At 41.0% G+C, this 27,883-nt stretch overlaps 1 protein-coding gene across 3 annotated transcripts in view; it reads left to right on the top strand.

The window, feature by feature from the left end:
* The window catches only part of fgfr1a (fibroblast growth factor receptor 1a), a 30,694-nt gene extending 4,277 nt beyond the window's left edge, over positions 1-26,417 (top strand). The window contains exons 2-18 of one of the 3 annotated variants that reach the window (XM_059336826.1): positions 1,744-1,924; positions 9,054-9,296; positions 9,600-9,689; positions 10,896-11,068; positions 13,579-13,702; positions 14,737-14,927; positions 15,210-15,360; positions 18,898-19,088; positions 20,304-20,449; positions 20,647-20,768; positions 21,280-21,390; positions 22,367-22,557; positions 22,732-22,854; positions 22,939-23,009; positions 23,116-23,253; positions 24,855-24,960; positions 25,056-26,417. In XM_059336826.1, coding sequence (XP_059192809.1) covers positions 1,771-1,924; positions 9,054-9,296; positions 9,600-9,689; positions 10,896-11,068; positions 13,579-13,702; positions 14,737-14,927; positions 15,210-15,360; positions 18,898-19,088; positions 20,304-20,449; positions 20,647-20,768; positions 21,280-21,390; positions 22,367-22,557; positions 22,732-22,854; positions 22,939-23,009; positions 23,116-23,253; positions 24,855-24,960; positions 25,056-25,232 — 2,502 coding nt within the window. In that variant the 5' untranslated portion in view covers positions 1,744-1,770 and the 3' untranslated portion in view covers positions 25,233-26,417. Of the gene's footprint in view, positions 1-1,743; positions 1,925-9,053; positions 9,297-9,599; positions 9,690-10,895; positions 11,069-13,578; positions 13,703-14,736; positions 14,928-15,209; positions 15,361-16,132; positions 16,278-18,897; positions 19,096-20,303; positions 20,450-20,646; positions 20,769-21,279; positions 21,391-22,366; positions 22,558-22,731; positions 22,855-22,938; positions 23,010-23,115; positions 23,254-24,854; positions 24,961-25,055 lie in introns of all 3 variants that reach the window. The other 2 variants (XM_059336825.1, XM_059336824.1) reach the window with 2 other exon arrangements.
* The last annotated feature ends 1,466 nt before the right edge of the window (positions 26,418-27,883 follow it).

The raw sequence follows: 27,883 nt of genomic DNA, 5'->3' as shown, positions 1-27,883 counted from the left end.
ATACTGTATGTTTAACTCTTGCTCCCAGGGGAACGGGAGATGACAAAGTGTTGTGTCATACTTTAAAGAAGCTACTTCCTCTTCTCTCAATTACTGACGGTTGTCGTAGTGACGAGGGCCAGGGGAACGTGGTCGGCTGCTCTCTGCGGTTCCTTCTGTCTGGCAGCAGAAGCACTTTCTTGGAGCCTTCCCAAACACTGACTCACTGCTTACAGAGCCGCGATGACCAAGCTTCTTTATCCCCCTCGGACCCCCCTGACCCAGCTCAGCTGCTGGAACACTAGACCATTCTTGGAAAGTGAAATTGAATTGGTTTTGAGGAGAACACAATGACTGTTTCAGTGATGAACACTCACACAAGCGATTACCTCTTAAAGGAAACCACAGCTGCATCTGAACATGACTTTGTGTGAAAACTTAAACCGAGTTGGGCTTTCTTTGACCCAGATGTGGTGTAGTTGTTGCTTTACAGAATGAACTATGATATTTTGGATTCACTTATGACTGCAGGGGTTTGTGTGGAGTCTTCATTGATGAGTCGTCTTTGGCAACTCATGGGAGCAAATGGTTTCAGGGGGGTCAATTTAGGCTCGGGGGACCAAAACCAACTGCTAGGTGATAGATCTCTCAGCGTGGAAATGATGTCCCGGCGGTCTCTCTACAAGGGTGTCACATAACAGGCTGTAGTTTTTTCGGTCTTAAACAAATTCCTCAAGGGGGGTTATGTGGGTTCGGGGCAAGTGTTAATCTATGTGGCCAGATGCTGCAGAGGTGATGATGCAAGCAGATGTGCATGCGGGGGTCACCCACTACACTGTGACCCATCTAGGAGGGTACTGTATATGTGTTGGCTGAATTATATATATTTTTTTTGATAGTGAGATTATAGCAGATAAAGTATTGGCTGATGATACAAAGCTAAATTGCTTTCATTGACTTCACTGACTTTGATTAACTAGCTCCAGCACAGTAGCTGGTGCTGGCTTGTCAGCATTGTTTAATATTTTATACATTGACATTTCTGATTTCACAGATTAAAGATTATTTTATGAATTATTATGCAGAATGCTCTTTAAGAAGTATGTTTTTGCAAAGGTTTTTGATGGACTTTACTAGAAAAATGTAAAGAACATTTAAAGAGGCAGAACTGTTCTTTGTTTTATTTTGTTAGGTGAGAGCTATGAAATATTAAATCATCCATCTTTGCTCCCTACATCCTAGCTTTTCCTACCTCAGGTGTACTGTATCTGTGGACAAATCCATACCGTTGAGTGTGATGATAGTCTTTATGAGTTCATACTTCAAAAGTGACTTTGATGTCTTGAAAACAAAATATTTAATTCCTAAGAACTGAGCAAGATGTATCCAGTGTTTGTTTGCTTAAGCTATCAGAGGGAGCCTGGTGCTCTGCAGCTTCTTATCAGTGTTCTTGTACAAGCAGGCCCGAATGCTCGAGCAGCTACGCTGAACCTTGTGCACATACAGAATATTCTCTTCCCTCCTTTTGGCGAGTAAGGCATTTCCTTGTCAACAAATATATAGGTTGCCAAAAAATGTAAATGTATTGAGTGTATTGACTTATTTTACTAAGAGTTACAGTTTTAAAGAGCCACTGAACAGATTTTTTCATTCTTGCATACCAAAATTTACTTTCCTTTAGCATAGTCCAAACTACGAATGCAGTGAGACTTGCTCACATGGTCATGCATAAATTTGTTTTTTTTATTTTTTGTTTGTTTTTAGAGGAGCACTGTGAATGACCCACTGCTGATGCCCCAACGGTCTGAATGGAGTTCCAGTTGCAGAAAAGCCAACAGTTGTAGCTCCCTCAGCAGGATGCTGATGAGGCCAAGTATACTTCTGTGTCTGGTTTTATTCGCCCAAGTTTTAAGGACCCAGTGCCGGCCTGCCACCACTGATGAAGGTAAGATGGCTTCATAACTTAAAGCTACTAAGACTTTCTTTTTTTCTAGTTGCAGTATTATTAAATATCATGTAACTGTTTGAACTTATTAAGTCGGACTTATCTTGAGCCTTGCCTTGAGAATTCGTCCGCTGATAATCAAAGCTTTGTTCTTTGTAGAGGAATGTAACCCTAACACAGTCCAGGCTTTGGTGAAGTCTGTCCTTTGTAGCGTCAGTGTTTCCTCCACCCCCCCATTTGCCTGAGTCTGATGTTTGAATGTACTTCACTGCGTTAGATGTAGCACAACCACGTTTCTGACTAATAGTAACACCTTTCCTGGCCAACTAAACCAATTTGTGCTCCAAGTTTATTAGAAACTGGCACTCAACATATCTTACTTTTGATCTTCTGTTTTTATTCTGTTTCTGAACTGGACTGTACAACTTTAAGGTTCTCTATAAAGAATTTAGCCCGGTCTGGCTGTTACACAAGTTAAGTTCTGAAAAGGGGAAAGAGGCACTGAAATTGAATCCTTAAAAATGTGTCTCTTGGATACAGTCCAGCAGCGTAATAGCTCCCTGGACTTGTGGGTAGATGGGTTTGGATGTTTACACTTTGCAGTCGGAAGTGGAGAGCAAAAAAAAAGAATATGATAAAGCTCAGCATTATAATTAGAGTAATTAAGCAAGAGGGTCTCTTGGGCTGTAAGCTCTAAAATAAACTTTGTGCGGCTGTGTTTAAGCCAACAGTGGGACAGGGAGGAGTTAATGACTCCCATATGTAGCCTAAGGGCAGCCCCACTACCTAGCAGTCCCTGCTCCTCTCCTCCTTTGTAATGAAAAGGTATTTGTTGTCACTGAGAGAGGAGTTAACTGCCAGGGAAACCATAAATTAGGCTGAGTTTTTTCAGGGGGAAAAAAGGAAAGAAGATGCTACTTTGAGCCCTCCCTTATCCTGAAGGATAGGGTTTCTGAGGAGAATGTTTGTCTTCTAAGGTGAGCCATAAATTTCTACCAGGGTGGGGGAAGTCTGATGCATTTACACTCCACCCAGTTCTTAATCACCAAATGGCCAGGTACTATCTATGCGCCTCTGTGCTTTTTCTCCTGCTCCCCCACTGACTTTGCCTGGGAATGCTTCACTTTCTCCCCGCTTCCCTGCTGGGTGACGGATGGCTTCAGCTGTCGACAAACAATCACAGCCGAAGCATTTGGTTGCATTCCTTTTGTCTTGGTTGGGGGAAAAAAGTTATATGGAAACCGACATGTTTTATGCATGATTCTTCGTTTGTCTTTGGGCTTTTTTGTTTTTGTGTTATTCACATAAGAAAAGAACATTCCCTGAACAAATTCATTTCATTAAATGTCTTTGGGGGCCCACGATTACAGCCCCTTAAAGTTTTTCTCAGTGAGATCATTCGGAGAAACTGGGTTTTTGACTTAATCGTTTCAGTGTCTGTATATCTTTTTGCTGGTGACAGTGAAATGTTAGAAAGCTGTTTTTATGGCATTCCCAAAGGATTTTTTTGACTCTATGCTCTACTGTCAGTCAAAGTAGATGAGTCGGTGACCCTTCAGTGGAGGGCTCTTAAAATCTGGAGCTGCCACAATCCTGAGAGAGACAGTGGGGCCCAGAGGAACAGGGCTGAGAGAGGACAGAACAAGTGAACTGACGTTTAGGATAACCAGATATATTTTACTTTTTCCTCTTCAACATTCGTTTCCACTTAAAGATTCACAACTGGGTATTAGTCAGCATCTGTCAGTGGAATTATATTGTGATGGAGATTGTGATACAGATCACCTTCAGTGCTTTATTGTTTGGTATAGAGTATAGAATTGATGTTGGGGAAAAAATGTTTTTATATACATACTACTTTTCTGTTAAATTATCTATACACAAAACTACTTAAATTTTAAAGTGGTGCTTCGTGAACAATTATGAAAATAAAACTTTCATCACATCACATGTGTTCAGCTGCTTCAGGAAAGGTTAAGAGATTACAGGTATGTTGAGAGTTTTGTCGCAAAGGATCTGCTCATGTATGGTACTAAATACTGTCATGGCAAGATTTTTTGACCAACTTTTTTGTGATGGATATTTATGATTTTGCTGCACATATTCAGAGGTCAAATAACTTTTTGTCCAAACTGTGTTTCCTAGTGTGTTGATCAACATCAGTATGAATCTAAATTCAAAAAAGGTGTAAAAATACCAAAGGAGGAACAAATCTGTTTCAACCAAAGCTATTTATGGAAACAGGCTGAGCAGTGAACATGATGTCAAAGCTAAATATGTAAAGAATGGGCAGAATTTGTGAAGCAATTGAAATGTCCAAGAGAACCTAACTCCAGTCTGAAAAGGAGGCATTCTGATGCAATTTGATGCTCTAAACGGCTGAGAAACAATGCACAGCTGAGAAACAACACAATGGTTCACCACTTTATAATAATTATCTATGGGACAAATTCGGTTCCAAAGGACAGTAATGCGTTTGTTTTTTGAGTGTGATAACTTTAGTCTACATTTCTCTGCAAACATCACAAAAATGATGAAAACTTCTTTGAGACCCTTGATATTTTTGGTTTAGGTGCAATACAAGTGCTTAATTTTTACTTTAAAAACACCAGTAGTAGCAGGTCAACATAAAGTTTAACTCTTTGCAGAAGTTCTGGTTTTCCTGGGTTTATTTTCCGGGGTTGTCCATTAAAGCCCTAATGTAAGGCCAAATGTAGCAGAACTCATTTGAATGACACTGGAACAACTTTGCACTGCACAGTGACCCTTGTAGCTCCCAAGTGTTAATCCATGCTGATTGTCAGTGGCTCATTTAGGAATGAAAAGGACCTCCACTGGAGTGCTTTCAGGAGGGACACTCGCTCAGTGATTTTTTTGGGCTTGCTAATAGGCATTGTCCTATTCTTTTACTTCCTGCTAGTCCTACCTTTTGTTTCTTATCAATCCCCTCGACACGTCACCCACCCCTTCACTCTGGTGTGGTCGAATCAGCAGAGGAAACTTGCCATAGCCATTTTTCTCTTGTATGCCACCACAGAGCCTCAACCAGCCTGACTTCACTGCATTCAACCATCACTCCAGTGAGAGCAGGAAATCCCAGAAGTCATTCACGCGGCATATTGCTTCCTATCTTGTAGCCAGAGAAGGTTCCATAGACTGGCGCCAACTCTTCCTTTCAGTTGGTCTTGAATTTACAGACTAGTGAGCTTTTCCCCCCTTAGTTTAAACCCTCTGTGTTTTTTTTTTCTTCACAAAATTCCTTTAATGATTTATGTCATTAGACTGATTTTAAACGATGTCAATCAGCTTTTCCAAAAGGTTGTTAGAACACATTCCAGATGGGTTGCTTTCTGAAAATATGGTCCTTAATCCATTTTAATCCAATCATAGCAGCAGGAGGATTAACTCAGATGAAACATCCTCAAATTCAAAGGAATGGCTGGAAACTTGGCACCTACCTTAGTGTGAAGAGTTGAAAATAAATTTACTGTGAGTGATACGGGTGCGTTGCTTTTTGTTAGCATCATACTTCTACACTAAGGTAATCAGAAAAATGTTAGCTCTTAGGGCTGTGTATTAGCAATAATCTGGCGTTATGATATGTTTCATGATACAGGGGTTACAGTGTGGTTGTTGCGTGGTTTCGCAATTCTCTAAGAAAGGCCATAAATTATGATTTTTCTTTAAAATCATAGTTTACAGAACAGAACCACCACATGCATAAAATCAGAGTTTAAAAAAATAGTTTTTAAGGCTTTCCTCAACTAAGAAATTCTATGATTGATTAATCAACTAGTTGATTTAATCGACACATATCTAATACTGAGTTTTTCCAGAAAGAATCATGAAAAAGCACCAGTTTAAATCATGTCTTTACCAGAGATGTGCTCTTGAATATCTTGGAAATAAGTCATTCAGCGTGAAAGAAAACATTAAAAAATGACTAATCGTGTAAAGAAATCATTTAGTCATACTCATTTTGTGTGCTTGCTTGCAAAAGCACACTAACTACTATTCACCGGGACTATTCTTTTTATTTTTATTCTTCCGTTTCTTCCGTGTCATTTTTCGGTCGACTACTCCTCCCAGAGTTTTGGTCGCACATACACAAAAAAGGTATCAAATCGACCGGCTCGCCCATGACAAGTGTGCTATGACTTTTCTAAGGGTTTCGACAAACGGTTTTCAAATTATTGGGCAAAAACACGTCAAAAAATCCCCCCAATGTAACCCTATGGAGAGTCTAGAGTGGAGAAGTCATCAAACAGAGTGTAGAGGGAGAGAAAGAATTGTCAAAAAATAAATTTGAAAACTGTGCTCCAGGCCGCAAATTTCACTCTACAGAAATAATTTATACATAGAAACGTAGGAAAATTTGTCCTCTCACTCACAATCCTCTGGTAAAGCTGTCAGAGTTATAGTTTTGGCGCAGGACGCACAGATGCTCAAACAAAATGCACCAACTGCCGCATCGGCTCCCATATTAAAAATGAAGGAAGATTTCTCAAAAAAAAAATTTAACAGTTTTTTAAAATCGCTCTAACAAAGCTATTTTTTCATTTTTCTTAAAAAAAAACATATGTAGATGTTCAGGAAGAACTCAGGACGCTCAAAGTGAAGTCAGATCAATGATAGGTATTATGGTTTTGCCGAAAATGCTTTCTGTTCGAAGCCAGAATTTCAAGTTTGTCCACCTCTGTCTGCTCACTTTGACGACTCTGTCTCCATTGTCAGTTAATTTCAGTTGATTGCTCTGCTCTGATTGGTCGACTCCACCTGGCCACGTGGTTGCTTAGCTACCAAAGCCCCCCCCCCTCCTCCAACACAGACATTCTAACTGATAACTGTCAGTTTACTCTAAGTAAACAGACATGGCTTTCTTCATAAAACACGAGACCTTATAACTTGACCATACATTGTCCAATCTGCCTCAAACTTGTCATGCATGATGATGGTTCATCACTTTTCAGTTCTACATAACAATAATTCATAAATTCCCGCCCTTTTTATTAGCCACGCCCCCTTTTACTAACTAATGAACCGTTTGTCCTAGAAACTTGTATAAGATGTCAGATTACTCAGCATAGAGTCCCTGTTTAACTGGTGATTGATAACCCCGCCCCTTTTGATAAGCCACGCCCATTTTACTAACTAGTGAACCGTTTGTCCTAGAGACTTGTATGAGGTGTGAGTGTACTCAGCAGAAAGTCCCTGTTTAATCCGTGCCCCTTTTGATAAGCCACGAGAGTTACGGTCCAGAGGCAAGCACACAATCAAAATTTCTTTAGGAATTTTCTAGTTTACATTACTGCTGGAACAGTCACCTTTTAGGCACCTGTTGGGTTGATTTGACTAAACTGTGTTATTTCTTGCTCCATTTTTAAGTAGGTTGTCACAGAAGCACAAATGGTCCTGTGGCCTACAATAAAGCAACAAGTAAATTTTACAGCTTTTATGGGCGTTTTATGATGTCTGCAGCCAGATTAACAGCTGGGATGTTGACACAGTCTTATCAGTGGCATCTCCATTTAGAGGGCAGGGACCGAAACATACTGGCCCCCACACACATCGCAGAGACGTTGCGTTTCAGGCCGTGTCCCGATTGGATAGCTGTAGTACATCACTAAATCACTCTTCTGCTTTCCCCCCTTTGGTTTTGTTTTTGAGGAGAAAGTTGATCCTACCCCCTGGCCCCTTTTCCTGCTGGGATTAAGGGCCTGTCAGACATATGTGATCCAGGAAATACCTTTACTAGGCCCAAGTGGGGTCACCATAGCAACTGGCACTAGAACCTGCCGCTGCAGGCCCTCTCTCGCTCGCTCCTGTGCACATGCTCACTGGCTCGCTCGCCCTGCTCCCTCTTCCCCTTTATTGTTTGGAGGCCTTTGTTGTGATGTGGGAGGGATTAGTCAGGTTTGCTGATGTTGTCCTGAGGTTTTGCTATATAGACGTGCTTCCTGTTGCGAGGAAGTGCGTATACAAACAGTGTGCTGTTCACGTTTACAAACAGTTCAGGACAATCTCATTTTGAGGGATCGCTCACCGATATGGCTTTAGATTATCTAGTTAATCTTAAAAATAATCTGAAATTATGTTATATCTTAGTGCTGCAGCAGCTCTATTGTTTAAGTAACAGCACAAAATAATTCCCTATGTTAAGTAGATCTGAAACTGTTAGTATATTAATCAATTTTCACTTGACAAATAATTAATCTTCAGCTAATATGAAAGTCAATTAATCAATTTGTGATTTTTTTTTTTTTAAAGCACAAAACTTTAAACATTTGGATCCAGCTTCTCAAATGGGAAAATTTGCCACTGTCTCTTCCTACATTTTATCAAAGTATAATTATTTGTGCATGGTTTCTTTGTGTTGATTGGACAAAACAAAATACTGAAAATGTAATTTTGTCCTCTTTGAAATTGTGTCATTTTTCTGACAAATTATAGTCACTTGCAGTGTTAATGTCCACAAAATCAGGATTGTGTGATCCTAAAGCAAGAATGTCAAGCAAGTTGGCCAGTGATGATCGTTACCTTTTGTAACTAGACAAACAACACTATTGTGATGGACAACGTGTCAGCATAATCGGGTTACCCCCTCCCCCTTGTGGACTATGTAGTCATTTAGAACAGGGGGGCTCAGGTGTCTTGCTCCGTGACACCTCCCCTCTCTTCAATCCTCTAATTGAATTTCACCTTCCTTTCCCAAGTAGCTCCTTGCCTGCCTGGAGATAGGGCCTTAACTAATTTGGGATATGATTTAATTTGAGGGAGAGGTAAGGCAGGCAGTTTGCCGGGAGGAAATCTAGGAAGGACTTTTCTGCTGTCTCTTGGACCCTGTTTTATGATTGAAGTACTTTTTGATGTCTGTAGCACAGTTACAGCCCTGTTTTTTGTGTTGGGCTCTCTGAATCTTTTAAGACACCCTGTACTTCATCAGTTACATTATTATTTCATCAGAGTGATACTGTGTATGAATGACCTTCATTTATCATATAGTTAGTTTTTACCAAAGAAATTAACTTTTTATGTGCTCAGGGAGCCATTTTTGTGTCTAAAATGACATAAAGTTACTGGCCAACTGAGCTGCAGAAATAAAACCATGTCCTACTATTTTCCTTGGTAGTCTCTGTGGAAACGCAAGCAGAGCTGTTCACGCTCTATCTTGGGGATAGCCTGGATCTGAGTTGTACGACCAAAGACTCCGTCAATGCAGTCAACTGGACCAAAGACCATGTGGCAGTGGTGGATGGAGAACACACACGCATCCGCAGCGGCCAGCTGGTGATTGAGACCGTGGAGCTGACAGACTCTGGACTGTATGCTTGTACCACCTTCGGCAACCACAGCGTCTACTTCAATGTCACAGGTAAAGTCATGGAAACAGTTCAGATGAATTAGAGCAGCTCGTGCAGTTAGTTAATCTTTTTGCCCCTGAATTGTCTTATTTTAACCTTCTTGTGAAAGTAATTAAGTAAACAATTGATATAATAGTCATGAAATGGCCCCAATCATTCCCCATACTGTACTTTGTGACCCCTTACTCAGCATGTATGTACATTCTCAAAGATTGTGCCCATACTTATATAATTTATATAAAGACACTGAAATGTTGACACTGACAAACTACTGTGTGGATCAGTATAATGGAATTGTAACTGTTTTTCACCAGTTGATACCCTGGCCTCATCTGAGGATGACGATGAAGATGAAGAGTCTTCGTCAGAGGAAGCCAAACTGTTGGGCAGTCAGAAACTGCTGCGTAAGTGTGCTGATCTCTCATTACTAATGCCACTGCAACAAATGGTCATTACTTGCTCACCCAGAGTCACAGGGTTATGAGTAATTGTCATGATTGGTTAGAGATTTGAAAGCTTTATGATTCAATTATGGGTCTGCCATGTGTGTGTGGGTCACACTCGGGTGAATGATTTCACTCTGAATCAGAGGGTTTTCACTACCTCGGTGACAGCTTCTACATGAGGAATGTCCCTGCGGTGACTAACAGTGGTTAACCTTAGATGTCTTCCAATTTGTCTATAAAGTAATTAAGACACTCAGGCTTCATCATCTGGCTCCTGCTGACCACTCTGCCCACGAAGAATCCAGCAGCTGCCAAGCATGGCAAGCATGCTGACCTTGAGCTTGTACTACGACTCCCAGAACTCTATCTTCTTCTGAAATGTACACAAAACACAAAATGACTTTATGTAACTGAGGAATAGCCACAACATCTAAAAATCTGATTTATTTTATTTATGGAAACTTAATGTCCGGTCATTGCTGTCAAGCTCCTAAATTACTAAAATGTAGTAAATGTTTTTTTGTTTTTGGGTGAACATGTATTTTGTAATCCGATGTAATCCAATTCTGCCACTTAACCAAGGCCAGGTCATGGTGGCAGCAGGCTTAGCAAGGCAGAGCAGACATTACTCACTGCTCCTCACCCTTTCCCTTTGGATGAGCCCTGCCGTCGTACAAAGGGAACCCATTTTGGCCACTTACTCGCAGTCTCATTCTTTCAGCCTCTACCTAAGTGTCCAAGGCTGATATATGAAAGTTTACCTAGTTCTAGTCCTTGCCAAAGAAGTTACATTCTAAGTCCCTCAAACAAGTCTGCAATAGGTCTGGCTCCATGAGGGGGGCCTGGTTTTCCTGTCCTGGGTGAAGTGCTGCAGATCCTTCGTGGCTGATTCATGTGGGGTTTGTGAATAGCTCTCAGTCTGGCCCCTCGTCTGTGACCATTTTGCCTTGGGAGACTCTACTGAGCTATTGCCTCCCACAATGCAGCTACCAGGGTCACAGTGATGCGCATATACCCCATCACCAAGATATGATGGTGATTCTCAGAAGGATCTTTATGCAATAAAAAGGAGCTGAAGTATAGGGTACTTAAAGTTGTAATTGTTCTTATTTGTCTTGTATACATAATTGAATAATTTGTATTTGTTTTTTCCTTACTCTTCAGCAATGGCCCCACAATGGGCTCATCCAGAAAAAATGGAGAAAAAGCTCCATGCTGTCCCAGCCAGTAAGACGGTGAAGTTTCGATGCCAGGCCAGCGGCAACCCAACACCCACTCTGAAATGGTACAAGAATGGCAAGGAGTTCAAGAGAGACCATCGCATCGGAGGCTTCAAGGTTAATAATTAAAACTTCTTTTGTAAATGTGTTTCCCAGCAGCTTCTTCTTTGTGACACTACAGCCTCCTTAGCATTTCTTATTGAATCAGTCCAAGCACATTCACTACGAGTGGAGCTGTGTTAGTGATCTCACCTCCACATTAGATCACCACCCCCTCCCCTGGAGTAAGAAACGCTTTGTGCAAGAGAAAAGCACAAGCAAGTTTCACATTTAATCTGAGAAACAATGCAAGATGAAACTTGATGCCACAAAAAGGATCGTTGTGTCATAGTCATACGTAAAGGTGGGCAATCCTAGCCATCCATTTGGATGAAGGATAACATTGGCTGTCCTCATTCTGAGTATCAGTGCATCGTCTTTTCTGTAATTACATCCATGCACCATGATACTGACTGTATCCGTGACATATGTTGTGTGCTTTGATAACTGTTATTGTCAACATCTCGCCATTTCCCAAGAAGCTGTATTCAAATGTGGGCTAACTGCTCATAAACTGTAAGGCTATAATCGTTGATAAGACAGTTTACTCTTGTCACTGTTCTTAACAGAGGTGTGGCGGGTATATCACCACTTACTGTAAATGGCGTCATGACCCTGTAGAGATGACCATCATTTATCTGTCGTCACTGGGTTCAAACGAGGTCTTGTGAGTTTGGAAAATGCTTAAGTTTAACTTTCATTTTGTCAAAGTTATGAATATGCTTATATTTGAACATATTTTCGACATGATCTGATGTTTCATCGACACAATCACTCATGTAAACTAAAACCCATTCATAACTAGATAGGTCCTCTGTAGTCCTTCCTTTATTATAAATCAACAGGCGTTAAATCATCATGATCAAAACATACAATTAAATTCAATGTGAACAGCTGGTAGAAACAACGAAACATTAATTTTACATGGAATTACATTGATTGCTGTGAATATAAAGGAATTTTGTTAACTTGATTTTTTTTTTTTGCAATCGCATAGCAATTTAGACAGTGAAGGCTTCAAGAGTCTGGAAATGTTTTGTTTAGGACTTGAAAGTGCTTTAAAAAGTGCTTGAATTTCACTTTTAAAAAGCTGCAAAAATGCTTTATGATTCAGTCTGAACTTGAATGCCGTCTATCATTTACTGCACAAGGTAACCACTGTATTAATCAACAGCCAGATCAACCAACATATAATATAGTCATTATGTATTAGGCAGCTGTAATGACTGTGCTTTATTTACCTTTACATGGACTTCTCTGTGAACAGCTGCATTCAGTGGCAGTTGCCTCACAGGTGTGCATGTTCACAGAGTCTTAGAAACTGCCCCCCTCCTTCCTTGCATCTGCTCTTCCCATCAAGGTGTATGCTAGTCCAGCCTTGTCTTGTGCTTCCCCAGCCCATCTCCCTCCCCAGCTGGGACACATTTAGGAGTTTCCTCTCAGCTGCCTGGTCCCCTCGTCCCACCCTAAGCCCCCCACCCAGCCAGGCAGCACACTCAACCATCTGGCTGCTGTTTTTTCAGTCAAGGTGCAAAGGTCTGCATCAGCGGCCGGGGACGTCTCTCATCCCTCCCACACGCTTTCTTTTATGGCCGGGCTTCTATTGTTCATATCGTCTGCACAGAGACGTGCAGGAGGGAGGGAATAATGTAGACCATATGTATATGAAGCCAAGCACGACACATCTGGCAGCAGGCAGCTGGACTCCCTCATCACGTTTTTAGCTAAATGAGGGAAACCGTATGGCTTGGTCTGTGTATATGCATGTTTGATGTTGCCATTGCCTTAGAGGTTGGTTGGTTAATCACACACTGCCGGTCTTGGCAGATTTATGGAAGAAAAACTATAACTATGTCTAAGAAAAAAGGGCCAGACATCAGTTGGCTCTAATAAGACATGTTGGGGCAGATGTATATAGAACACGTACCCACTTCCCTCTGTTCTTTGTTAGGTAGGACAAAGATCCACTGATTATAACATTGGGTGGTGTCACAGGAAGAGGGAGTAGTGTGTTATCCTGTTATCATCACATCACACATCATTGACCTTGTTAACTGTTGCTGTATAATGAACAAAAATTTGATTTATGACAATTCACATTGGGAGAAACCAGATGGAGAAAAACCCACAAGTTCCTTCAAGTTTTTGCTGTTAAACGCAGAACTGCTATCTCTGTTGCCATGATTGGCTCACTATTGGCCTCATTTATATTAATCAAATTTGATTAAAAATTTTTTGTCTATTCAACAACTGATGGTGTAATTCTCAAGAGCTATTAAGTGCAGGAACTAAAATGACCTGCAGTGAGAGATTGTTTGCAGCCACCAACAAATGAGTGAGTCTGTACAGACAGCTTGAGGTTTTCCCTGCTCTGTCTAATATAACATTTATGTCTGGTAATGCTCAGTAGCCTAATAAATACAGCCTAGTTCGATAAGAGCTGATGTTCTCTCTGGACTGTATTTTTTTTTTGGTGCTGTTCTATGTTCCTGTCATTGTAACCTTTTTGCTATTTTCCCAAACTTCAGGTCCGTGACCATGTGTGGACCATCATCATGGAATCTGTAGTACCCTCTGACAAGGGAAACTACACCTGTGTGGTGGAAAACCAGTACGGCAGCATCAATCACACCTACCAGCTCGATGTAGTCGGTAAGTGCTAACTGTAATCATGTTGTCGGTATACCACGATCACTACATTTTGGTCATTGATTAATCACCTGTTGAATATTTATGAGCCTCTTAAGTCTTTTTTTTTTTTCCACAAATATCTCACACCAGCAAACTTGATGAACCAATCAAAAAAGTGGTCGTTAGCTAAGGATATGGTCTTGGAGATCTGTGTAGGATCAACTTGGTCTCTTTTCTTGTCACATTTCCGCTGGGGATAGAGTGAATGTCTGACCAATCAGTAGTCTGCAATGTTTTAACGCCACTTGAAACTTTGACCAACTGTTGACCAACCAAGAAAAGTACTAGGTACTATCCAGACGTTTTGCTAATGGGAAACCGAAAAAGAGCTAGTTGAGTTTAGTGGAGAGTCATACTATATCTTTCAGTGGAAAGGCAGCATTTGTCAGCCATTTGATAAATAAAGCATGTTGAACTTGCGGTTTGAATGATGGATCCATGTTGTGGAGAGAAGTGATTACTCCTCAAGGACCTGCCCTGTGACTCGCTCTTACACCACAGCTTCTATAAATCACAGTCCCACTTCCTCCATCACTGTTGTCCCCTGGGCTTCGCCTGACCTCAGCAGAAGTCTAGACCCTAACGAGCAGCGATATCGCTTCAGTGAGCAGAGAGTTTTGTCACAAGTGCTTGCTAAGTACCCGCAAATGTCTTGGTTGACTTTGTGCCAGATTCTTAGCTTGTAAGTTTACTTTGGAGAGTTATCAGTCATCAAGATGGAGCCATAAGAACATTTCATTTCACAATAACTGCTCCAGATCAAATACTTAACATGATATTGTGGCCAGCTCTTAATAATTACACAAGCAGCACATAGCTGGGAAAATTGCCACTTGAATTCTCCATATAAGAACTTGTAGTCTGTAGTTTTCACAGTATCAGATGAAATTATACGAGTGACCTTGTTTGCCATCAGCTCCGGCAATTTCCAGTAACAAAGTCTTGACGTAACGGAGGTTTATTATTGCTTTGTGTATGTTTTGTTTGTGTTGCAGAGCGCTCTCCTCACAGGCCAATCCTGCAGGCTGGCCTGCCAGCTAATCGCACCGCAGTGGTGGGCAGCGACGTGGAGTTTGAGTGCAAGGTGTTCAGCGACCCTCAGCCTCACATTCAGTGGCTGAAACACATTGAGCTCAACGGAAGCCGAGTTGGTCCTGATGGTTTGCCGTATGTCCGTGTCCTCAAGGTAGGAGCTTTCTTTGATGAATCCTGCTGCAACAAGCCAATTGAAATTATTTGTTTTGAATTGCGTATTGTATTGCTGTCACTTCTTTTCTTGGATATCCAATACTGTATGTTAAGGTCTAAAGTGAATATATATATATATACATACTTTATCTTGCTATTATATTGCTGAACACAACCCAAACAATTTGAAAACCGCTTCTCCTAAATTCTTTACCCTCATTTGATTTTGTGTCTTGCTATATTATTTTCGGTGATGCACATGACGTGTTTTTATTTCCAGCATTCTGGGGTCAATAGCTCGGATGCTCAGGTGCTGACCCTCTACAATGTGACTGAGGAGGAGAGCGGAGAGTATATATGTAAAGTGTCCAATTATATAGGAGAGGCCAATCAGTCGGCCTGGCTGACTGTCACCAGATATGATCCCACAGGTAACCACCACGCAGCAGTACAGGAACGACACAGCGGAGGCTCTTCTAGGACCACCTGGAAAAAACTAGGGCCGTATAACTCGAGACAACCTCAGCTGTTTCTCTCCTCCCTCCCTCCGTTTCTCCCTCCCTCTCTCCTGCCTCAGTGCTCCTGACTGTAAATGACGCTATGGAAAATTCCCAGCAGAACAGTTGAAAGTGTTTAGTCTCGGGTTTATGTTGGACCCGTTTTCATTCCTGCCCCATGCCTGTGCTGTGCCCTCCTAATAAGGGCCTCTCTTGCCATCTTCTTCTATTACTCTCGCTCCCTTGCCCTTCAAAGTCCTCCGTGCACGGCTCACGGGCTCTCTCTCCCCTTTGTTTTTCCCAGCTGTCCTCCCCTGCTTACCTATGTTTCACAGACCTCCTGTTGTTTGTCTGATGCTCACATAGTTTGCAGAAGTGTGAGTGTGAGTTTGAGTGTGCGCTGTTCTGCTGCGGAGTTTTCCATGTTTCCCATCTCTTGCATGTAGAGATGAGACTGAGGTATTCGATGTGGTGATGGGGTGGCCCAATGTGGGGTTCAGCAGCGCAGAGTCAACCTAACCAGCTCTTCCACTAACAGATACTGGAGTCCTCTGCAGGGGCTCTCGGTGATACTTCATGGGCAGATGGTGTTGGATTGAGGAGGAGAACGCTCCTCCATCCCCTTTCCCTTTCAGAATCCTTTACTCATGGTTCCCTTTCCTCTCTTGGGCCTCTTGTCGGGTCTGCTTCCTTTGTTATTTTCTAGACCGCTGGCCTTAACACCACGGACAAGGAAATGGAAGTCCTCCAACTGAGAAATGTGTCATTTGATGACGCTGGGGAGTACACCTGCTTGGCGGGCAATTCTATCGGGTTCTCTCATCACTCTGCATGGTTGACCGTTTTTGAAGGTATCAGTGGTTCTGTCTCTCTCCTGTACTTCCGTTATTTCCAACTCCAGCCTGGCTGTCCACATTCACATTTGCCAGAAAAGAGTCCAACTCTAATTCTGTAGAAAAATGTGAGAGGAAGCCAGGGCGAGTTACAAGTACTAAAACTCCCTCTCTCTGTCCTCAGCATGGCTCCTGCTCCATCTAAACTCTCTAGATGGGAGAGTAAGGGCTATGCTCTGCTGTTTCTTCAGTGAAATCAGCAAGTGCCAAACAACCCAGGATCTGTCTGTGACCTGGTCTACCATGACAAAAGAATATCGAACAGGCTGGTAGTATTTTAAAAACAAGACCACATAGACGAATACTTAATGGTCTCAGCCAGGTAGAACTTCACAGTTACAGAGGGGTTGTTTGGCAGCTTTGATCAGATTTCACTTTGAACTGTCTCTACCATTCTGCTATTTAACTGGTGTTTGCATTCGATTTGGTGTAAAGCTGATTTTCTTTGACAAGCGCTACAAATGACATGTATTCCTGATGTCATTTCCTGCTGTGAGCACAGCGGCTGGCTTTGATAATTGGCTTGCTGTAGTGGATGTGTCTCATTCCTGAGGGTTGGAATGGACATTTGTCCAATTATCAAGCTGCTTGTCAGTCAGCCTCTTCACACAAGTGCAGCTCACTTGTGTTACTGGTGTTGGTTAGGGGTGTAACGGCACACTTCAGTTGGTATGGCACCCTTGGTTTGGGATGCATTGTTCAACATGTAGTGCTTCCAGCACAAATTACATGTGTCAGATAATCCCCCAGTAACAGAGGGCAACACAGTGCCATATCTTCAGTTTTATAAATAAAACCCAGCATTTAAGTCAAGTCCTACATCTATTCCTGAATATTTTATGGCCTTTACACACTGTGGAGGTTTTTGTCAATATATTTTTGACAGAACTGACATATTTTATATTTTATATAACATATGGGTTATTGCATCTATATGATTATATGACTATTTATTGCAACTGGCAGACATTTGCATCACTGCAAGTGTGGTTTTTTTAGTGAGTATAGTTTTGATGCAAAATATTTTAAGTAAAGTTTTGCATTTTTGTGTCATTTATTGGTCAAGCCCCCAGTATGTAAAGGCCTTAAAGCTATTGTTTAATAAAGATTTGTGCATTGAAAAAATGTTCATAGACACCAGACAGGAAGAAGCAGTTGTATGAATTGTATAAAATGTTCAAGAGTTCAAAAAGACTTGATACATTTAACTGAATTGTTACTAAACAGGATTTAAGGCTGTGGTTGGAATGATTTCAGCCGCATCCCAAGCCAAGTTATGCACCAACCTACATTTTTAACTGAAATATGGAATCCATTACACCCCTAGAAATGGTATTAATAAACGTTGGTGTTTTCACTGAATGGGAGGAAAAAAACAAGATCTGAATTGGACAGTTGCTTTTAAGTGTTAGAATTTTTTTTATAATTTAAGATCCTAAACATGTTTTTTTCTTAAAAGAAACATTGCTTGTATTACCAGTACCAACACACAACTTGTTTAAAACTACTTTACAAAGAATTTGATAGAATTGGATATTTTATCGATCAAGTCAAGTAGTTAAACTACGATATTGAGCTCATGCTTTGTGGTATGTTGCTTTTAGAACTACAAGTAGAAATGAAATGTGACTATTTGATGAGTTTGTGTTCAAACATTGCGTGTGAAGTTTTGAAATGCTGTATAAAAGCCAGGTCCTTTGCACACAGTTATACTCTGAAACAACCCAGGTTCCAAAAAGGTTTGCCTAAAATATAGTAAATGGTAAAACGGAATGCAATGACTTGTTAATCCTTTGTAACATATTTTCATTTGAAAAATGTACAAAGACAACGTATTTAACCTCTTCAAGTGGTAAGGGTAGGGTTAGAAAAAGTAGCTCTTTGTTTGAATGGATGTAGTTTCAGTAGTGTTTTAGGCCAAAAAACCCAGCTCAACTGCAGATACTATAAGATAACTTTCAATTGAAGCCTCGTGCATGCATTTTGGCCTTACAGTTTTTCTGTTTATGAGCTTTGGCTCAAAATGTGTTTAATCTTAACCCTTCACCCACCCATAAACCTACTAGGGCAGGTGGGTTTTAAGAGGTTAATGTTCAAACTCATTAACTTGTTTTTGTAAATATGGACTCTGAATTTGATGCATTCTGGTATTTTGTGTTTTAGAACTTCTTTGGAATCGGGGTTGTACATCCATTAGTTAATTTATGTGTACGCTAAAAATTGAATTATCTGAATCAAACAATGTGTTCGCTTGTGTAACACAGAAATTGTATCACTTTTCATATTGACAATATATATAGTGTGAAGCCCTGATCTTCAAAGAAGTGATTATTCCTCAATACAAGTTTTTGTCCCGACTGTGTCAATGGCTCTGGTTTTTAGACAGGGCTGTGTGTGTTTGTATGTGTGTGTTTGGGTGGTCCGTTTGCTTTATTTGTGTTGCAGTGTACTTGGAAAGCATGGGTATGTTTGGTGTGATTGGATAAATGGAGTCAGTCCTTGTGTGGTAGTTTGATTTCATGTATGAGCGCTGACCCCAACCCTCCCTGCCCCGTTCCCCTGCGTCCCCTCCATCTAGCTGTCCCGCACTATCCTCCAGCCAGCCATACCTACCTGGAAGTGGTCATCTACTGTGTGGGCTTCTTCTTCATCGCCGTCATGATTGCCATCGCAATTATTGTCAAGATTCGCACCTCCTCAAAGAAGAGTGACTTCAACAGCCAGCTGGCCGTCCACAAGCTGGCCAAAAGCCTTCCCATGCGCAGACAGGTAACAGAAAGTAGATAGGGGGTTTGGACTATTTATACCTTTTCATCTCTTCTTTCTCTCCACTAAACATTTTGTTTAGCTATTTTGTAAGTTCATAGCTTTACAATGTATTTAAGCTCTTTGAAACTCAGTAAATGTATAGATAAACCAGTCAGACAACTTGCATTTAAAATGTTTATTGCTACAGCAGAACATAGTTAGACTTTGGTGTCTAGACTGACTGCATCACTCCTCCCAGGCAATTCACAAGGTGTTGAGGAGTGATGAATATGTATCAAAGTCAAATTTATTGTCAATTTTCCATATGTACAAGACACAGATATTGAAATAACGTTTCTCACAGTCCCATGGTGTGTAAGAAAAAATAGACGAATAAAAAATAAGGATAAGAGCAGGAAATGTGCAAAATATACAATAACAAGACAAAAATAACAATAAAATATAAAAAGTGCAAAATTCAAAATGGAAACCATAAACAACACAGGTGGTGCTCGACTGTGAGATAGTAAGTTTTGTGTATATACAAATGTGCAGTGGTACAGAAAGAGGTAAATGGTTTGTATTATTTATTATTATTATTATGTTATATAGTTATGTATTATTAAACTACCTTGCAGGCATTGCTCCATTTATGTTTATTCTAACAGAAAGCTAAGCATTCAAAGAGCTTTCAGGTTCATTGTAGCTCCTTGAGGTCTTGTTTATCAGGTGAGTAAGGAGGAGGAGGATTTCTTCTCCACTGGTATGGTACATCTGAGCTGTGTGGGTGGTTTGTACATAGTGCTACATTCTGTCAATTACACTGTAGTTTTATTTTTTCTCTTTGTCACAGTTGGGGCATGGTGAATAATCAAATTGTGTTTTCAGTTACAATTTTGCCTTCAAATCATAAAAAAAAAAAAAAAAAAAAATATTGGGTTTAAATTCAGCATACCCCTTAATTTACAGCTGTGGGTTTTCTTTGGCCTATTTTGGCTGAGATACTGAATAGAATATCGTGAAAGTGTTTACAACTAGGTTGTGGAAGTGTGTTAAAACATAGCTGATGTAAATTTGGTTTATTATTGTTAAAATATTTATTAAAATGTGTGTGTATATATGTATGAAGTTTCTTTTCTTTTTTTGGGGGGGGGGGGTATTTCTCTCTTTAGTTTAATTATATTTAAAGTTCAAGAAACACTATGAGGGGAGTAATGTCACTGTTCCTTTCCTCAGGTGTCTGTTGACTCTAGCTCCTCCATCCACTCTGGAGTGATGCTGGTTCGTCCCTCCCGCCTCTCCTCCAGCGGATCTCCAATGCTGTCAGGGGTGTCAGAGTATGAACTGCCCCAGGATCCCCGCTGGGAGCTTCCACGGGACAGGTAGAGTTTCTCTCACTTCTCAAAAGCTGATTTCAAGGTGCACCAGAACAATGTGGTTGTACAGAGCAGCAGCCTGCATTACCTTAAGTTTCAATTAAAACATTTTACTTTTCAGTTTAAGTTTTATTCAAGTGAAAGATTAATACAGATTCAGTTGAACTCCACTGACTTGTCTCGTGTTTTTCTCCCTCTCACAGACTTGTTCTTGGGAAGCCGCTGGGTGAAGGCTGCTTTGGTCAGGTGGTGATGGGAGAGGCGCTGGGTCTGGACAAAGAGAAGCCAAACCGTATAACCAAGGTTGCAGTCAAAATGTTGAAATGTAAGTTTGCCGTAAGTACTCATGTGGGTATACAGTAGATTTGGGTCAACTGGTACTGAAACTAGTGAGATTTACTGGAATAACATTTGCAGAGGAAAGCCAATTATAATAGATTTTACAGACATTAAGGCTCCAGAGACAAGAAAACTTCCAACACCAAAACTGTGATGAACAGATAGTAAGAGACATCTGCCATTGGATCCAAGCCACTGTACAAATGGGAGAGCAGAGTGAAAATTTATGAGAACCCCTGACATCCCATATAAAACAGTGTTCATTAAACTGCACAGAGGAGTGAGGATGTAGGGAAAGTAGCATTTATTGTCTCCTACTTTAAGTGCTTCTCCCCAGGGAGCGTTCTCAGAGACAAATGCCAGACTAACTCCACTAGAGCTGCAGTGTCGGTGTGTGTACTCTGCTGGGTGATGAGTTTGAGGCCTTTTTTGGGCCTTTTCGCTAACAGAACATCAACTAATTGCCCTAATATGATTTTATTTCCCTTCCCCTCCAGCTGACGCCACAGAGAAAGACCTGTCAGACCTGATTTCAGAGATGGAGATGATGAAGATCATTGGGAAGCACAAGAACATCATTAATCTGTTGGGAGCCTGTACACAGGATGGTACGACCAGACAGTCAGGGGTCTGCTACTGACCTGCTCAGGCCAACACACACACACACTCACACACACACCCATATATATAGAGTGGTCCTTCAGAGAACTGTGATCTTTGCTTTAAGAGATGTGTAGAACAGCATGAGTAAACGATTCTGACACCAGCTTCCGACTCGCAGTTAGAATCGACCATGGCTGCTGCCATTTCACACCAATCATCCTGGATGAAAAACTCAAGGAAGCTAACCTCTAATGACCTCTCAGTGCACACTGCTCAGTTGCTTCCACACTGAAACACGAAGCTCTTTGTTCACTCGTCTTTATTCACCAACTGTTACCAACTAACTTGCATTTATCTATTCATCTCAAAATAGTTAAATAACCTCTGCCAATAAACAAGAAAAATGTAAATGTACTCACCTATAAGGGGGAGTGAGTCCCATGGTTGCAAAAATAAGTATGATTGTATAGAAGTCTATGAGAAACTTACCCTACTTCTCACTTGATTTGTTACGTCGGTAAACAATTTCCCAATTAGTTATTGTTCTCAATCACTAGTTTCAAGTCTTCTTTTATACAGGTTAGGTTCATATTGGAGTCAAAATAGACGCTACCAGGGTGCACTGTGTGTCTTCGTCTTAAGACATAGACCCTTTTGCAGAGTGCTTTCAGTTCTTGAAAGTTAACTGGAACATTTTTGTGGCCTAAAAATGCAACCAAGCCTGATAGATAAGTGCTAGTGTAAGCGTAAGCTTAACGGTCACTATGCTAACCCAGAGCCACCAGGCTAGCCTGGGTTACCCTATAGTCAGATCATCCCCAGCTCCATAAGTAACCTTGAGCCTTCAGAACAGTCCTTTATAAACCAGTGGATGATGTCACAGTGGCTTAGTCCACTATGCAGTCTGTAATTACATTACCTAATTTTATGGTGTTGAATATTTTATTTATTAATTTGTGTTTTTCATCCATTTGTTTCTAGGTCCTCTGTATGTAATAGTAGAGTATGCATCCAAGGGCAACTTGCGGGAGTACTTGCGAGCTCGGCGCCCCCCGGGCATGGAGTACTGCTACAACCCAGACCAGGTTCCTGTGGAGAACATGTCCATCAAAGACCTGGTGTCCTGTGCTTACCAAGTGGCCCGAGGCATGGAGTATTTGGCCTCCAAAAAGGTAAACACAAAGTAAAACCAACCATTCTCAGCCTTCCATATTGAATTTACAAAATCAGGAGGGATACATCTCTCTGTGAAAAATGCATATGACTCTTAAAAGTAAATACTTTCAACAGATTAGGTATTTTATTTAAGACACTGATTGCCAAGACTTCGTCTGTTATTTGTGCAGTGCATCCACAGAGATCTTGCAGCCCGAAATGTTTTGGTAACGGAGGACAACGTGATGAAAATAGCCGACTTCGGTTTGGCCAGAGATATCCACCACATCGATTACTATAAGAAGACCACCAATGTGAGTATGCTTGTATTTAAAACACAGTCCCTCTGAAAAATATTTACACTGTAAACAGCCGTAACATGCTTATCTTTTCCACAGGGTCGTTTACCAGTCAAGTGGATGGCTCCGGAGGCTCTTTTCGACCGGATATACACACACCAAAGTGATGTGTGAGTATCACGTGCCATTACTTTCCCAATTCAGTCTTGATGGAATGTGAGGAAATCAGTCAGTCGTGCAGAAAATGTAGATGCTCCTGTCTGTTTCTGCCTGCAGCTGGTCATTTGGGGTTCTGCTTTGGGAGATCTTCACCCTGGGGGGCTCTCCGTATCCCGGAGTCCCAGTGGAGGAGCTGTTCAAGCTGCTGAAGGAAGGTCACCGTATGGACAAACCCTCAACATGCACTCATGAGCTGTAAGGAAACATTACACACCTAAAAATCAAACATGTCACTGCTTGAGATGTTAATATCTCATTTCCAGCATCTTAATAGGGTTGTAATAATATAATGAGAATTATAATTATAATAGGGGGAATACTAGGTGGCATGGCCACATGCATTGAAATTGTCTTTAAAAAATATATTTTATTGAGAAATAATAACTTGTACATTTGACACTGAACATATAAAGGTAACTGCATGATAAAATAAAAACCTGCAATTCTAAAAAGCTGCATTGTTTGTTGTTGTAATCACAGTAGAAAAGTCACAAGGATAATTTTATAGCAAGTGGTAGTTACAGAGATTCATGAAACTGAGATGCTCCCACTTTGATATTCTGCCACATGAACTGAATAATAGTCTTTTTCTGCAGTTTTAAACTTGCCTGGTCACAACCAGTCTCACTCTGAACCAGATGTTGTTGACATCAATAGAATAAATATTGTGAGGATGTGTTCTCTGATTTGACTTGATATTGCCAAAAGACTGTCACTTATAAAATTACTTTTTTTAAATGCCATAAACTTGGATCAAACTATCTACAAGTCTCTTCAAGCTCAGTTGCTGCTGTGTCTCATGCTTGGCCCAAGCACTTGGCAGTAATATTAACATTACCCATGTTGTTGTATATCAGAAAAATTCCAGGTGCTTGGCAACGTAATAATGGTCCCTGCCATTGTTTGTGTGATGACCAATAAAATGAAATGCCCACAGGTTGAGTGATCTCCAAATGGAACATATTGTTCAGCATTGTTTTTAGACTTTCATCTTCCAGCTACAGCTGGATGTCAGGTTTCAAAACACTCATCACAAGAATTTAACATTCTTTAAAGGAGCAACAAGGAACTTTTATTCTCTGTTGATTTTTCGGTGGCCCATGTGGACAAAAGTGGTAGTGTTTCACCACTGCCTTGTGTCGTAAAGATCTTGAACTGGCGTTCCTTTTTTTTGGGAAATGAGTGAAGGCCTCTCACTACTATGCTAACTATTGTTCATTGTCTCATGCATGTTGGTCGTCATGCCCATAATCACAAAAAGTCTACCAAGGTAAATTCATATATTGATGCAAAAAATTATGCAAACTATGTCTACCTTTCGAGGAGGAATTCAATTCCACTCAAATCCCACAATTCTGTTAAATGAGCAGCCAAGTATGACCTGTGCTCTTTTTTTTTTTTTAGGTCAATTTTCTTTTTCTCTTTCCTGCCCCAATGTCAGCCATGATCATAAAATATATTTGCTTAAAGTATAATCTCCTCCTGCTTCCTTTTAAGTGGCTATTATACTACTCTCTGCCAAACTTTGCCTGGGAAATGTAAATATAGTCAGTTTCTGTCAGTATACGGTAAATCTTTTTAGTCTGACACTGCGGGGAATCTGACTCTGACAGGCATTAAGAATAATTATATAGAAATAGCTAATCTTCTCTCTGATGGTCTTGTTTGCTTATGTATGTCCATATATAGGCATCTGTATTAAATGAGTCTGTTTCACAACTCCCTGTAGTTGTTTTAATGTAAGCATTTTTCTTTAGAAATTAAAAGCTGAATTTTTATTCTGTTAATTTCTGCAGGTATATGATGATGAGGGACTGCTGGCATGCTGTGCCCTCTCATAGACCTACATTCAAACAGCTGGTAGAGGACCTGGATCGCTGCCTGGCCATGACATCCAACCAGGTCAGTCCTCTGCTCCTCCTCATACAAGGAAGAAGCACAAATTTATGTTTTGGGAATGAAAGGTTGATTTTTCTTTCTCCCTTTGTTGCCTACAGGAGTATTTGGAGCTCTCGGTGCCTCTGGACCAATACTCCCCCAGCTACCCAGACACCCGCAGCTCCACCTGCTCCTCAGGCGAGGACTCTGTGTTCTCCCACGATGCCGGGGCAGAGGAGCCCTGCCTGCCAAAGTTCCCTCCCCACTCCAACGGGGCAGCCATTAAGAAACGCTGACTCCTCATCACCATTCAGACAAACATTGACATTTCCTCCGCTCCCTGCCTCATGGGGTTGGACTCTTCCCCACATTCCCAGAGATGAAGCTAAAAAACACTGGTGCTCTGTGAGAAAGGAGCTTGGAGAGACGCCTCATAGAACTTGGATCACATGGACTGAGGAGCGCAGCCGTTTCCCGGTTCTTTACGGTGACGATGTTTATGGGGCACTTTGTATTAACAGGAGTGGCAGTTTGTCACAGTGTCAGGAAAAAAAAAGAGCAGACTCCCACTCTTCTCTCCACTTTGGGCATTCCACGGGTCAGGAGAATCGAAAAGACTGACTGATTATGTCAGATTTTTGTTTGTTTTGTTGTTTTTCTCTCCATGGTTTCATCAGTAGTAAAGGACAATATTCTGCTTATCAGACCAAATCCAGAGAATATATACTACCAAGGGACATGCAGCACCGTGGTCCTCTGCATCATTCACTATCTTCTTGTAAATACAGTTAGAAAATTATAAATATGAATATATATTTACATTGTACTCTTATTTTTATTACCATAATTGATTTATTTTCTTTTGTACAAGGATGCTTTTGTTTGATCCATTTTTAATATAGTCTGTAGGGGCAGTTGTTACATGAGAATATCTTTAAATTGCTGAGGATTACATGGCCAGTTGTTTTGCTGTATCACAGCTTTGATTCCCCTAAAATTAACTGCATAATCATGAATGGAAAAATATATATTGGGTTTTCTATTTTTTAACTGTAAGTGCTTATCATGACACAACCTGCAATACAGTGTAACTCAGTGTTTGGGGTTTCTCTCCATCGGAAAAGATAGATTTATGAAATATGTATCTGTGTGCGTGTGCGTGTGCGTGCGTGTGTGTGCGAGTGTGCGTGTGTGTGTGTGTAAAATTGTATCTTGTCTCATTCAAGAGTCATTTACTCCAAGGATGGTCACAACTGTAAATATTCCTGGTTGTACGCCATGCTTGTCAGAAATCCAGAGTAATTAGCTTCAGGCAACATCATGCACTTCCATTGTGCATGCTTTCCATGTGATGAACTTATTTTCTACTGTAAATGCTTTAACAGGAGTTCCATTTGCTGCCATATAACTTCTGATGAAGGGTTGCAGAACACGTATGTCATCGTAAAAAAGGATTACATTAAATAAAAATGCTATTGAAAAACAAACCGCCAAAGCTTTCAGAGTTTGAACTCCACTCCATAAACGGGTCTATAAATATCTGGATTTTCATGTTTGTGATGTAAATCATGTTTACAGAGATGGAACGATGGCCACTTCAATCTCCCACCCATTTAACACGGGTTGCTGGGGGCTGATTAGATATGATAATGCGCTGCTGACATCAGAAGAAATGTTGGCGATCGCAGAGAGCCACAGCCCGGCAGTAAACATGTAATTTATGGCCGTGGGAATGGCTTGGCAAGTGCTGGTGCTACACTTCCATCCATCAGCCACACCAACCTTGATGCCCGTGTCTGGCTCTGGCTTCCTGCCATTGGCTGATGCATCACCTGGATTGCAGTCTCCATGCAACAGGCTAAAATCAGCGGCGACTGGCTCTCGACCTTTTTTAAAAGCCAGCTCTTACAGCTCGGGTCAATGCAGTTAGCCTTCTCTGTGTACTGTATTACAGCAGAGAGGGAGCATGGTTTATTTAATAGAGGACAGATCCTTGTGACTTTATCCCAACAGTTGTATGAATTCAAGCTGCTGGGATTTGTAAATGAACACCAACATACTGTACGCTCAACAACATGTCATGGCCATCAAGGGGACAAGGTCACGTCTGGCTCGCTGCGAAACGCCACCTTCAGATTACCACACACACTTCCAGGATTCAAACAAACACATGACCTTAGTGTTTTTGGGGAGAAATATTATCCACTCCTGGAAACGGTGGGGTAATAAACCGTATCATCTGTGGTGTGGTTGAGGTGATGATGAAGAGCTCTATTTAAGAATAAAAAGCAGAAGAGAGGCCTCGCTTTATAACCTGCTAATGGTGCACAGGAGCCATTAGGTGCAGCGTGTTATCACTTCTGACAGATGGCACAGGAAGAGTTTGGTGGAGCAAAGTTCATCAGCTATGTTGCTCTGCTGATAGCTGTCATTTATGAATTTGTGTGTGTCTTTATTTTGCTGTGATGAGGACACAGAGTAAGGTGTTGATTGTCAACACTTTTGATTAGGCAACGTGACAGTGTCTAATTAAATTGTTTTTAATCACTGAGATGAAAGAAGACAGGACTGCTAAGCCCTGTTTTTGTCTTCTCAGGGAAATGACTAACTGATGACTGATTGGGGAGTGGAAATTGATTTGGGAATACTGGAATTTCAGCCATCCAAGCTTTACCCAGTAATTGCTATCTTAAGCTCCAGCAACACCCCTTGCTCATTTCTGGTCAGCTTAATATAATGTGTCCCATTATACCAGCTTATTTTTAAGCCCTTAATTGCAGGATGCACATTTAGAAAGTAAAGCTGTTTTTTCCATCTTTGGTTAAAAACACTGATGAACTAAAGCTTTGCCCTGAAATGGACGAAACAGGCCGATGTCTGGAGAAATGCAACACTGACCAAACAATTAAGTAGTCCAAAATGTGGCGTAGTTAAGCATCATCATATT

This window comes from Centropristis striata, chromosome 7, assembly GCF_030273125.1.
Source record: "Centropristis striata isolate RG_2023a ecotype Rhode Island chromosome 7, C.striata_1.0, whole genome shotgun sequence".
NCBI classification, from domain to species: domain Eukaryota; kingdom Metazoa; phylum Chordata; class Actinopteri; order Perciformes; family Serranidae; genus Centropristis; species Centropristis striata.
This window is presented reverse-complemented; position numbering and strand designations above follow the sequence as displayed.